The following is a 13,803-nucleotide window of genomic DNA, read 5'->3' as shown; positions in this document are numbered from 1 at the left end:
TTCTGCAGTGATTTGAAAAGAAAATGGGGAATGAGCTGGTTTATGGAGAGGTACCCCTGAGTGCTGACCATTTTTCAGACCACTTCATGAGCTGTTTCTGAGTGGATATTCAGGACAATATGAAGTTTACAATGTAGGTGATCAACTCACACAGACAAATTGCTTTCCAAGAAAGACCTTTCAGTGAAGGTACTGGAAAATTTACTCATGAGAAAAACTCTTCTGCTCCAAGCCTGGTGTGCTATTGCTCTTTCTGTCAAAGTTACCATAGGCAGATTAAAACCATTCAAGCTGTCAGAAAGCACAAGATGTTTGTGCTAGTTAAAAAAAAATGTAACCAGAATCAGCAAATTCTCTTATTTGGAAAAGCCTTCAGGCCTGGCTGATTTTCCTAGTTAGCTCACAAAAGAAAATGTTGTGTGTCCAGAATGGATTCACACTCACCTGAAAGCACAGAAGCACAAACATTTAATTTATATTCTGATCCCACAAAAGTGTCCTAACATGACCAATGCAAGGAGAGAATATTCTGAATCCTGTGTCACATCAGGAAGAACAGGTAAGAGCACAGAGTGGTCCCTTCCAGACAGGCATATCACAACTAGGGAAAAGGAGAAAGCCGACTCAAAATAATCTAAAAAGCTTTAAAATATAAATGTTTATTTAGCTAAAATATTTAAAAGTACAATATAAAGATATAAAACATAGAAATTCCAAAACTAATTCACATGCTGAAAGGATTAATTGACCAGCTGTAAGGAGAAGACTTCATGAAATTCATGGACGTTTTAGCCACAAGGGTTATTTCATCAAGTTTCAGACTTGAAATACTGAACAACCGCTGCAGAGAACTTGCTCTCCCACATCACCATAACTAGGGAAAAAAAAAAACAACACAAACAAAACAGAAGAAACAAACAAAAAAAAAAGTCAGTGTGCCTACTGTTTCTGGAACATAATAATGGCATACTATTCCATTATCAACTGCAACCATAGGACTCCCACACAGCCCACTCAGTATTTCTTTATACCACAGAACTGCTAACAATGAGGTAAAAAATTAAGATTATTCCTTGGAAGTACATGCATTCAGCACCGGCCAGCATGCTATATTGCTGGAGGGAAAGCAAAATAATTTTTTGCCTCCTACAGCATTTAAATAAGAAGCTGAACTAGACTTGCACTACAGTTGATTAGTGCTTCACACAGGCATCTTGGTTCACAAGTTTCAGACAGTTTTACTGCTGCTAAAGCTTGGGAAGAGTTTAACTCTTTTATGTGTATGAGCTAGATAACTGCTTTACCCAGCTATTAGGGCATGTGTAATTAAAATAAGCTTCCAAACTCGAAAGGCACTTACTCAACAGTGGAGCACAAAGAGCAGGTAACCGTGTTACAGCAGCTGCAGAGCCTGCTGCAGTTCTGGCAGACGAAGCGGTCACACTGCGCACACGCGTCCTTCACATCGGCCGCTCTCACACACGACGAGCAGGCTCTGGATGCTCCCAGCGGCGGAACTGCTTGGCAAAGACACCGATAAGAATGGTTGAGCCTTACAGCAAGGCAGAGAAAGCAGCTGGAAGTCCCAGGAGATGCAGAGCGCGGCGCGTCCGCGCACAGCTACAGGTGGCAGCACTTCGCAGGAAGCTCGGGCAGGCAAAGGGACAGGGAGCGCCGCTTGGCACTTTCTTGGTTCTTTCTCTGCTCAGAGGCAAGACGCTAAGAGATGCTAAAGCAGAACATACACGCGGCTGTTTCGAAATCCGTCAGATGGAATCTAACGCTCCCTTTAAGGAATGTCAATAAAGAAGAACTACACAGCACAAAATTATCCATCATAGTACAGCCCTCCTTGGGAGGGGAAGCCAATGGACAGCATTGGTCTCTGCAGTGACCAAGGGACAGGAATAGAGGGAATGGCCTCAAGTTGTGTCAGGGGAGGTTTGGGCGGGATATTAGGAAAAGGTTCTTCACCCAGAGGGTGGTCTGCACTGCAACAGGCTCCCCAGAGAAACGGTCACAGCTCCAACCCTGCCAGAGTTTAAGAATGATTCCGACAACTTTCTCAGGCTCACGGTGGGAACATCGGGAGTGTCCTGGGCAGGACAGGAGTTGCACTTCGATGGCTCCGTTCCAGCCCAGGTTATTGTGCGGTTCTATGACACGGCCCGGGCCCCCCCCCCTGTCCGCGGGCCGCCGCCGCAGTTTCCCGTCGTGGCCGATGAGGAGCTGCCCGCTCCAGCGGGGCCCCTCGCCCAGCGCCTTCCCGGCCGGCCCCGGCTCCGCCGGACGGGCGGCGGCCGCCGCGCCCTCCATGTACGCCTGGGCACCCCTGAAGAGCAGCCGCCGGGTCCTCTCTGCCGGCGGGAGAGGAGAGCAGAGTTAGGGGTGGGCTCCCCATCCCCGCGGCGGCCCGGCACATCCCCGCGGCGGCCCGGCCGGCCCGGCGCTCCCCCCTCCACGCCCCGCTCACCGAAGACCTCCCGCCGGTACTCCTCGCCCCGCACGCCGCGGCTCAGCTCCCGCAGCCCCACGCGGGTCTTCAGCTGGAGGGGGGCCGCGTCCCCGAAGGGGCAGGAGCGCTTCGGCATGGCCGGACCGACCGCGCCCGCCCCGCCCCGCGCCGCGTCACGGCCGCGCCGCCGCCTCCCTCACATCCCGGCCCGGCCGCTCGGGAACCGCGGCTGCTCCATTCTTCCCACAGGGAAGGGAAAGCTTCGTCCGCAGCGGAAAATTTCTCTTTCCGCCGCGTCCCGAGCGCCCGGCGGGGTTGGCAGAGGCGCCGGCCCGGCCCCGCCGCCCCGCCCGCTGCCACCGCCCCTCAGGCGTCACCTCCGTGCGCCCGGAGCGGCGGCGCGAACCCCGCGCGGTGAAGCGAAACCTGCTCTGGGACTCGCGTTTGTCGATAAACTCTGAGTCGTGGAATATGCTGAGCTGGAAAGGACCCAGGAGGATCATCGAGTCCAACTCTTAGCCCTGCACAGGACGCCCCAAGACTCGCACTATGTGCCTGAGAGCAATGTCCAAACGCTCCTTGAACTCTGTCGGGGTTGGGGCTGTGACCGCTTCCCTGAGGAGTCTGTTCAGTGCCCGACCACCCTCTGGGTGAAGAACCTTTTGCTAAACCTCCCCTGATACAGTTTCCGCCCATTGCCTCACGTCCTGTGGCTGGTCTCCAGAGAGAAGAGATCACTTCACAAGAGAGCACTGAGCTCTCCCCTCAGTCTTCTCCAGGCTGAGCAGACCAAGTGCCCTCCGCTACTCCTCATACAGCTTCCCCACCAGACCCTTCCCCTCCTCGTGGCCCTCCTTGGGAAGTTCTCTCATAGCTTTAATAATTTTTTATTTTGTGGCACACAACACTCGAGGTGAGGCCGCCCCAGCTCAGAGCAGAGCAGGACAATCCCCTCCTTTGCCCGGCAGGCGATGCTGGGCCTGATGCCCCCAGGGCAGGATTATCCCTCCTGGCTGCCAGGGCACGGCTGACTGATATTCACCTTCCCATCAACCAAGACCCCCAGGTCCCTTTCCTAGTTCCCCAGTCAGTCTCTACATTCAGGGTTGCCCCATTCCAGGTGCAGAAACCAGCACTTTTTCAAAAACTTTTCAAACTTCATACAGTTGGTGATCGCCCAGCCCTCTGATTTGTCGAGGTCTGTCTGCAAGGCCTCTGCCATTCGGGGAATCAACAGCTCCTCCCAATTTTATCTGTAAACTTACTTAGTATCCTTTCCAGTCTTGCATCCAACTTGTTTATGAGCCCTCTTTTTCCTTCTTGGCAGGCCCCCACATTATGCTGGGCTCACAGAGCTCTTTGTGCAGCCTAAACTCCCTGCCCAGGTCTGGGCTGTCTGAATGCTGTGGAACCAACAAAAGTGTGTACAGCCTTGAGAATTTCCTTTTTGAAAGATCACCAAGGAGGCTGGAGAATCTGTCTCACCAGGGGGCTCTGGTGGGCTCCTCAGCACCAGCCAACATTAGGAGTGGGCTCACCTCTTGTGGGCACAATGAGTTTTTGGGGAGTGACATCCAGTTTCAGCTGAAACTGGAGTTCTGCAAGACCTTCTGCTGTGAAGGGGGGATTACTTTGTAATTAAATAGCAACTAATTTGCTATTTACAGGTGGGCTCTATAGCACCCCAGATGTGGTTTCATGGGTTAAAAGTCTCAGATGCCATTCCAAGTGGCAGCCAATCTGGGTACTATGTATATTTTGAAAATACATTGTTTTCCTCAGGGCAAACAAGTTTAAAACTGGTGTTGGAGTTTAGGTGCTATACTTTGTGTCACTTGAAGGTAATCTCTCAAGACAGTTTTATTTCTTCCAGACAGTTTTATTTCTTCCAGAGGTCTCTGAATTCAAATCTTCTCCTGTATGTAGTGGGGACAGAATCACAACCAAGTACAGGAGCAATTTTTCCATGAATGAACTTACAGTCTGCTAAGGGTGAAAGACTTGTTCCTGGTTTCTTTGTTTTGTTCTGGTCAAAAACAAGTTATCAGGTTAAGATTTACATTTCTTCCTGAAAAAAAAAAATAAAGAAACAAACAAAACCTCTAAACACCAAAAACCAAACAATAACAATCTCCTCAAAAAGTAGTGACAGAATCAGTATTTTTTAAAAGGCTTTCTTTCATTCAGAAACTCAAAAACTTCAATGTACATTTTCAATATTAGCACAATACTAGAACAGCAATAATTTATATGAAAGCACAATTATGTGAGACATATAACATAGATCAGTGTGCTGAAAATGGGCCACAATACTTAATGGACTAACTCTAGTCTCGAGTTCTTCCAAAACTACTGAAACCCCAAGACCAGTAGTACTGAGCACAGTGCCTAGCTATGGCTGTAGAATCACAGGCTATCCTGAGTCAGAAGGGGCCTGCAAGGATCATCAAGCTCGGCATCCTGGCTCTGCCCAGAAAATCACACCAATGCCCAAGAGCATTGTCCAAACACCAAAATTATGAGAGTGATTTGCTGAACTGCTGATAGTTTGCAGATACATCCACTCTGGTTTCATACAGGTTAATGTGATTTTTTAAATTTTTCTGTAGAGCTGATCAGCCCAGCCTTCTGGTCTGTGGAGCAAAAGCCATGGCTGTAATTCACAGCAATTCCCAAAAAATCCCTTCTGAGCTCCAAAATCTTGCTCCTGCCACTCTTTCTTTATCTGTAAGGATTTATACTTTAGCTTTTTCTGCAAATGCATGCTTCTGCAAATGCATGCTTAAGGGTGTTCAGCAGACTTTTCCAACTGCGTATTGAAAATTCGTGGCCTTCTCTTTCTGCTAAGGAAACTACTTTTTAAATATTCACTAGCTGGAAACTCTGATGTTCCTGAAGTTCTCTGGGGAATATTGGTTAATCAGAATGTAATTCCAGTTGGAAAGGGCCCTGTCAGGATAGAGGACAATGGATCACATGTTTCATTAATGTGGCATGGGATGCAACTCGGCTGCCTGAGAACTGGATGAAATACAAAGAAAGAACTAAAAGCACTATTCCACTTGTGGGGAAGGAGTGCTCTGAAACACTGATCTCAAATATGAAGTAGATTTGAAATGGAGCAGCTCATGCTGCAACGGTGTTGCTGGTGCTGTCATTGAAGAGTAAATTTAAGGGCACTTTTGCAGAATCACAGGATATTCTGAGTTGGAAGGGAATCACAAGGATCATCAAGTCCAGCTTTTGCTGAGGGCTGATTACATTTGACACATTGCCACCACTACCCCACTGCAGGAATCTTCTGTTGCAGCTCTCTGAGTCAGCCTCAGGTGGTGACATCTCTTAATTGCTTTTTGACTCACCTTCACCAACATCTGCTACTGACCAGCTCTGTTCTCTTTGCAAACTATGAAGGCAAAGTAATTCTGTCTGCTCTGTACCAGCAGGCCTGAGCACCCTGCAGGGAGGGAATTGGTTCACCTGCTTGTCTTCTGAATTGCTACCCAGCAGAATGGTGCTGAGTGTTTTATTAGTTCCAGAGCAGCGAGCCTCGAGGAAGATCCACTGGTGATTTAGAAGTAGCAGAAAGGGTGAGACCTAGCTTGGCAAAGCTTGTTGGCATGGAGTGTTCCTGAAAATTAGTGCTGGTGATTTTCCAGCTTAGTTAATGAGATTCTGAATGTGAAAAATCAGCCCTAACACATTCCAAATCAGTGAAGGTAACTGTGAAATACCATGATTTTGGTTTATCCTTGAAAACCTTTTTGTGACCACCACCCCCTCCAAAAAAAAAATAAATTAAAAAAAACCCAACCAACCAAAAAACAACCCAAAACCCAGAGAATAAAGATTAGTCTTTTTCGTGCTACTTTGCTTCTCCTGTGCCTATGTGAATATTACAGACAAATTTCCTGGTTGATAGTTTGGTCACTTACAGCACAAAGAAAAATGGCATTTCATGTATTTTCAACAGTTTCCATTTCCAGTAAGCAAGTCTAATGCACAAAATGGACTGTTGTTAAACCTGTCTTTCCTGTATTCTATTTCTACCTGTGCTTCAAGAAATTCAGGGCAGACACAGAACAACTCTGGGTGTCCCCTATGTCTGATTTTATGGAAAACAATGAATAACCATTCCCTATTGATTCTCTGAATAACATCCATGACTATGAAGATGTCTGTCATCCCTCTCCACTTTTTATTCAAGCTGAAATATTTTGTTTATACTGAAGCACTCCTTTGCAGTGTGTCCTGTGCCATATCCAAGTTCATGGCATGGAAAACCATGTGGGAAGGGAGGGAGCCCTGGGTACCCCAAGAGCTCTGCACAGACACCTCTCTGATGCATCACTGCTTGTGTCCCTTCTTCAGAGTACTTAGAAATACACTGAATGGGCAGAAGCTTCCTCAGTTCTATAAATATACTGTCCTTGGGATCACAGTTATGCCTTTGTAACAGTTGTCTTCACATTCCTTTTGCACTGAGACCAGTTTAATTAAGTAAATCACATTCTGACCTGAACTACTCTAGACTCTGCCCACAAAACATACAGATTTAGATTTTTATACTCCAGTAAGCAATTACAGATTTAAAGATTTTTTTTTTTTTGTTTCTGATTCATCTGATCCATCTGTGAGACAATCATAATAAATGTTTACCCATCACTCAATGCTTCCAACTTCACCAAAATGTAATTAGAAAAAAAGAGCCACATAAAAATCAGTGTTTAGTCACAGACATTGCAATTCAATACTGAAAGTTTTCTTAAAATAAAACAAACTTAAAAGCTCAGCAAAAAGAAAATTCTTTTTTTGATTGAAGAAAATTCTGTCTTCTGTTTTAGGCAGGCTCAGGGAAAATATATAGGATAGCTGATTTGGCTTTGTGAATATAAATATTTATCAGCCTTACTTCTTTCCCTCTATGCCATGTTTTCCAAGAAACTTACTGTAAAAAGTCAAAATGTTCCATTTCAGAAATAGGTGACAGATAAATAGTGATCCAGGCCTAAATAGATAAAACACTCTATCTATTCCCCCAGCTTCACTTATACCAAAACCCTCCTCTCCATGCGCATGTAGTAAAACTTCTCAATTTTTTCTATTCCTTCATTACTAGGCCATTTAGAAAGATATCAAAGCACATCACATAGAGGTGGAACTCTACCTCCTACACCTCTTTAAATAGGGAGTTTCCTTAGTTGAATTGGTATAAAATGAATGGCTTTTGGCCAACTTGCTGGTTCTTCTTTAATGTTTTCATGCTAAAACGGTTAAAAAAATAATCTGGAAATTCTTTTAAGTGGAAATTCTAGGATAGTAGCTGATATAGTTGGCCAAGTACCAGCATGCAGTCTGTGTTATGTGGGATGGACTATCAGGGTGGGCACACATCCCCTGTTGGGCCTAGAGTAAAGCACCACACCCCGTGTGCTCACTGCACTGTCCTTTCTCTGCTCTGCAATATGGATCTGAAGATTAAAAAACCCCTCCTTGCATAAAAGTGCTTTTACTGGAAGGGCAAGGGGCTGTTTTCTTTCTTCTGTGTAGTCCTTTTCTTAGTACATCAGCCTTAACAGACATGTTTACAGCTGGGATCAGAGGGCTACACCTGGTTCAGACATTATCTCTTCACAAGAGCATGTTGTCTCCTGAGAACTTGCTAGCACAGAGTTCATGCCCTCATTTTGACGAGCTCTTGATGAGGTTCATGCATCCAAAAAAATATTTGATAAGCTGGAGATCTGTGGGATTAAGGGCTGGCTCTTGAGATATGCTGCTGTTAAGAGAAGGCTCTGCCATCTTGTCTTGGAACTCCAGACAGTGCTTGCTCTTAAATTAGCACAGCATGGTTGAGTTTCAGAGTGTGTTTTGTTCCTTCCAGCCCTGAGATGCACCAGTGCTGCTCAGCAGATCAGAGCACCCTAAGGTCCCACTCACTAGAGGGCACCCTCAAAACTATAAATTATTTTTGCTGTTATAAAGACGTTATTGTTCTGCTGAGAGGGGTTTATGAAAGGGCTGCTTTCTCCATTTCTTTTCATGGCTGTTGTTGTTCCTGGCCCTTCCATAGTGTGTTTCATTTCTGTGCACTCCTTTCAGTTTGCTTCTTTCCAGATTATTTTAATCTGTCATGAAAAAAGGAATATAAACTCTGACAGTGAGAACTGCTATTGCTGACCTAACATAGCGCCAAGTGTTCTGTCTTCTTTCTCTGTAGGCAACAATGTTTTTCATTTAATGCTAGGTGGTTGTCCTAAGAATTCTTTAAATCTGTGTCCAAGTAGTGCTATCCATTATTCAGTGTGGATTTACATGGGAGAGATTCTGAGAGGTAGAACTCTCCTTTCACTATCCCTGCACAGTACAAACATCCTTTCCCACACATGGCTTGGGAAGGGATGGGCAAAACCTTCTTCCCTCCACGCTGCAGCTGCATCCAGCCCTGCACTTATTATTTTGTTGTGGAAATGAATCTTTGCTTTGAGACAGCTTTATATGTTGCTCCTCGCATGCTCTCCTCTCCATTCCCCAGAACAGCTGTTCAGCTGGAATAACTCAGGGTACATCTGCTCAGCTCAAAGGGGCTGTGTCGGTGCAGGCTGGCCAAGAACCCAGCTCTGCACTCACCACATCTAACAAACCATCCCCAGCAGCCCACAAAGTGTGTTTATTTGAAATATGCGTGGCTGTGTTGTCAGCCCTGCACAGAGATCTCTGTGCAGGGAACAGAAGCTGCACAGAGTCGAGGCGATTCCCTGAATGTTGCCAGGATAATATGCCACATCTACAGGGACCATCACAAGTGCTAATGTGGAAATTTCCTGAGCACAGCCTTTGCAGATGAAATCCATTTATGCAGGGAAGTCTTGAAGGCACTCATTCTCTTTGCTCTCTGCTGAGCAGTTTGCATGAGTGGTGTGGTATAAGCTATAAAAGTAATGTTCAATCCTAGGCCTACCATCCGGGGTGCCAATTAATAGAACGAGACTTTTTTGTGCTGCTGGCATATTTCCTCTGCATGGAAATCATGAATGCATTTTGCATAGGGCTCAGACTTTCATCAGTACCAGCTTTAGTATTTTAATTACATAGTGTGGGGCAAATCAATCTCTAATAGACAAAATGCCTTATCCTATTTGTAATGCCTTAACTAGCTAGCTTCTTATATTTCTTTCACTTGACTTCTTTTCCATGTATATTAGAACCTGCTATAATTTATTCTATGTATTTATGCTCAATAGCTTCTTAAATGCCTTAATATATATGCATATATGCTTCTAATATGCATTAATATTTTTTTTCTGCACGAGGATTTCAGAGAAGATACTGGTGTGACACAATCCTGTCCTTTTTTTATCTTTCCTACCTGCAAGATTTAGAAGATCCCCAGATGGTTTGTGAAGGTGTTCAGAGTTGCCTCTGCTTCTGATACTGATCTATTATCACTACCTAAGCTGTAGGAAGGGCTACTTAAATATACATATGTATCACCACTGGAACTGTTTAAAATATAAAACTGTGATACCTGCATTGAATAACTGATTGAAAAATGAAGAAGATCAGCCTGACATTCCTCCTAGCTTTTCAAAATTCACAGTCCCCACCCAGTTTGTTCCAGGTACAGGTTGTTCTTCAGGCCAGGTCCAGCACCCAGCACATGAGTTTCCTGAAATTTTATTCCAGCTTCAGTTCTTTTGGCAAAGTTGGAGATGTTACTTATTCCAGTACCAAATATACCCAAGCAGACATCACTGAAGGCATGTTATTTTTTCTGCAGAACATACAGTACTAAAAATCAGTGGACCAAATACTCAAGGAATGGGTTTGATGTCTTAGTCCCCTTTTCCAATAATCTCCTTTAAAGCTATAGATAGAAACCTAATGCTGTTTCAGAATGACAAGGCAAACCTTTTGTGAACTTACTCAGTAAATGTCTTCAAGCTATATTTTATCTCAGACAGACATGACTGAGGCCCCATTGGTACAGCTACAAACTACATTCCTGAACTCTGAAAGAACCCAGCTTCCAACAAAAGCATGAAACAGTGATAAGAGTCATTGCCAAGGTCACCACAAGGGCACAGCCTCAATGTCTGGGAGGAATGAAGCATAAGATTGGAATACAAAATCTGAACTGTTTTCAATGCTATGGGGTAGTAACTGAGCAGCAAATCTGTGACTGTGGTACTGACATACACGTGACTGTGCCCTGGGAGCAAAGGAGTCTTATCTGTAGCAAGGCAGAGTCTTGAAACTAGAATATCACATCATCTTGGCAATTCTCCCTTTCTTCTTCACCCACTTACTAAGGATGCAAAACATGCCTTTACAATGGACACCAGTGGACATGTAGCATGACAAGCACTACTCATCAACATGAGTAATGGGAAACACCTTCCCTCCCTCTCCTGGCCATTATCCCCCTCAGAATAGCCCAGCAGACCATCTGCTTTATTCAAGATGCAAGTGCACTGTTGGCTCATGCTTATCCTGACATCTCATTTAAACCTCAGGTCATTCCTGGCAGAGCTGCTCCTTAAGCAGGTGCTTCCCAGCCTGTACTGAAACATGAACAACTCTGGCCCTCTAACTGAGCTTCAGGAGCTTTCCATGGCCTAGCCCCCCAGTTCATAAAAGTCTTTGCCATTTTTCCACCACTCTGGAATTTAGAGCTCAAAGGGCAGGTTTCCATTCATGGTAGAGGGCTGCACTATTTTCAGAATCTCAATGGAAACACAACTTTAATTACTATAGGTTTGACACAGTGAGTTTCCTCTTCAGTAGCAAAGAACACCATGAATCACGTCTTTATATGTCTGATAATACACTGTATTTCCAGGCTTGTCATTTTGTCAGACTCACCAAAAGCTGACTCCAGCACCACTTGCTTGGGATCTTTTCCATTTACAGCCCAGCCAGGCTCACAAACCTCAGTAGCAAACACTATTTCGTCACTTTTCAAGAATTAGGCCTAGTTAGCAGGAAAAGCTTTGTCTTCTGTAGGGAAAAATGGACACTGCCACCTCTGCTGGAAGGACACGTCTAGTTGACTGTCCTTAAGACACTCTTATTCTGCAGTCCTTAAGAAAGCTTGTCTCCAGTGACTCAGCCCAGGGTATTTTAAGGATTTCAGCAGCCACCTAAACTGTCTGAAGTGCTCTGCCACTCCTTAGGCACTGTAAAGGTATCACCTGAAACCCAACACTGCTGTCTGAGGCACTATTTACAGCCCTGCAATGTAAACTCTGGTGCCTATGCTCAGCTCCTGAAAGATAATGCCTGTCACAGAAGGGTGCATTATCTTGAGACTGTGAAAACATTAAAATACACAAGTGTTTGGGGTTTTTTTTCCTGACAAAGATATTTTCCTGCCAAACACATTTATTTGGACAGTGTTCAAATTTGTACTGTTTTCAACCACTGAAAAATGCAGCTGTTGGCCAAAATTTTTTACATTAATGAAAGCTATAAAGTGTATGTGCTTACAAAAGACCTCTATTTTATTTTTCTTACCATGTCATAGATGATGGGCAAGTATTTAATGAACAGTGTCTGCACCAGAAATCTACAGATATCAATAACACATGAAGTATTTTAGAACAACTAATTTCCTGTGAGTATCTAAGATTAAATGGCAAAATCTTGCAATCATTCTGTAAAACACGCCCATTATCAAAGCTCCTTTGTGATGGACCAATGATTTGGGAAGGACCCAGTTCCCTACCTCCCTGAAGCAGGCTGTACAATCCCACTTCTCTTATGCTGTGGATCCATGTAGCACCGTGGCAGCTGAGCAGGCTCCATGCTTCGGGCACCCTCTTTGTCACTGGCAATCTGGATCTAATAAAGAGACAAAGCAAGCACTAACACCCTCATTAGTGAGCAACAAACCACCAGGGTACACCCCTGATGGACTGCCACGAACAGGCACTTCTAGAAGCAACATGGCTGGAGCTGGATTTCCTTTCTGCCTGATGCCCAGTTAAAAGGGTGATGTGAGCTCATCCTTTTTGCCAACATCTGACCCTTTAAACCAGCTCTCTGATGGACATGATGTGTTACTGTACAGGAGGCAAAGCCACTTCCACAGGGAATAATGAGTGGGCTAGGGCTTGACCCCATGTAAAGTATTACTGTCAGAGGTTAGGGGCAGGAATGTCTATTTTTCCCCTCCATTGCAGTCATCAGACACAGCTCTCCAGCTTGGGTTTTTTTTTTTGTTTGCTTGTTTTTCTTGGGTTTCTTTTGTGTGTATGTGGTTTTTTGGGGGTTGTTTGGTTTTTTGACTTGGGCATTGCCAGCCTTACATGGATTTAGATGACAGTACCTGTCGCTCTATTAGGAATGGCTGTGAAGAACGACACAGACTCTCAAGGGAGTCAATCAGGAGAATATCTCGTAGTTTATTTCTTCAGGCTTGTTTTATAGACTGGTTCGTGGAAAGTAGAGAAAGGAAACTCTTATTGGTTAGTAAACCACTACATCACCATCATTGGTCAGTGGCGCACACCACCCCCTGACTTTCTCCTACAAAGAAAACAAGGGACAGACAAACAGCACCTGGCAAGGCTGTTTTCTGTCTCTAAGAATTATTTTGATTCCTCCCTAAACCTTCCCAGGCTACTTTCTCAGGCTGGACTTGAGAAAGCTATGCGGCCTGCAGTTTTGGCAGGCTCCCTGCAGCCTGCTCCAGAGCTAGCATCCACAACTACCTCAGGTACTTCAGCTACCAAAGACCATTCTATGTGAAATTATATATATATATATATATATATATTCTCACACATATATGTATATTTGTAAAACTGATGCAAAGGATATGAAGAAATACTAATTAATTAGCATATCAATTCTCATACAGGTCTCAGGCATTGCCCTGAGTGGTGTGTGAGGGACTTACCTGCTGTTTCTGGCTCCTTCTAAAACAGATGAGAAAAAGTATGGTTTCTATGGAGGCTGCTGGAAGCCCTAACAGCATTTGTCTGAAGCCCAGTCAGTTTTAGAGGTGATAATCGTTTATCTGAGCCAGTACCTTTGCTTTCTCCCAGTGTTGCTGATAAAGAGCTTCACAGAGTTCACAGCAGTTGTTCTGAACCAACTGTTGTTGCAAGAATTCCTGCAGCACTTAGAAAATGTATTTTTCCTTCATAAAACCATTGGTTACTCAGGTGAGCTAACTAAAGATGACTAAACCACAAATCCCAGTGGCAAAGGTAGATCCCTGCTCAGTTTGTAAATGGGAAAGGGAGACAAAGTTTGTGTAATTTGTGAAAAAGGCTAAACACTGAAAATTTGTAGAGTGAAAGAAAACATACCTTCATTCACTAATGCTGTAACTTATTTCC

At 44.5% G+C, this 13,803-nt stretch overlaps 1 protein-coding gene across 1 annotated transcript; it reads right to left on the bottom strand.

The window, feature by feature from the left end:
* Positions 1–635: 635 nt before the first annotated feature.
* SIVA1 (SIVA1 apoptosis inducing factor) lies at positions 636–2,778 on the bottom strand. Its single transcript, XM_088057961.1, has 4 exons — positions 2,474–2,778; positions 2,182–2,357; positions 1,361–1,518; positions 636–874 (listed from the first exon to the last, which is right to left on the bottom strand). Exons 1-4 carry the CDS (start codon positions 2,589–2,591, stop codon positions 817–819), a joined length of 510 nt encoding a protein of 169 aa, XP_087914087.1. The 5' UTR covers positions 2,592–2,778; the 3' UTR covers positions 636–816.
* Positions 2,779–13,803: the final 11,025 nt, after the last annotated feature.

Source organism: Pseudopodoces humilis, chromosome 7, assembly GCF_049639895.1.
Source record: "Pseudopodoces humilis isolate 2021_Gansu_Grassland_sample_001 chromosome 7, ASM4963989v1, whole genome shotgun sequence".
NCBI lineage: Eukaryota > Metazoa > Chordata > Aves > Passeriformes > Paridae > Pseudopodoces > Pseudopodoces humilis.
Note: the sequence above shows the minus strand (reverse complement) of the source record. Positions and strands in the feature narration are given on the sequence as shown.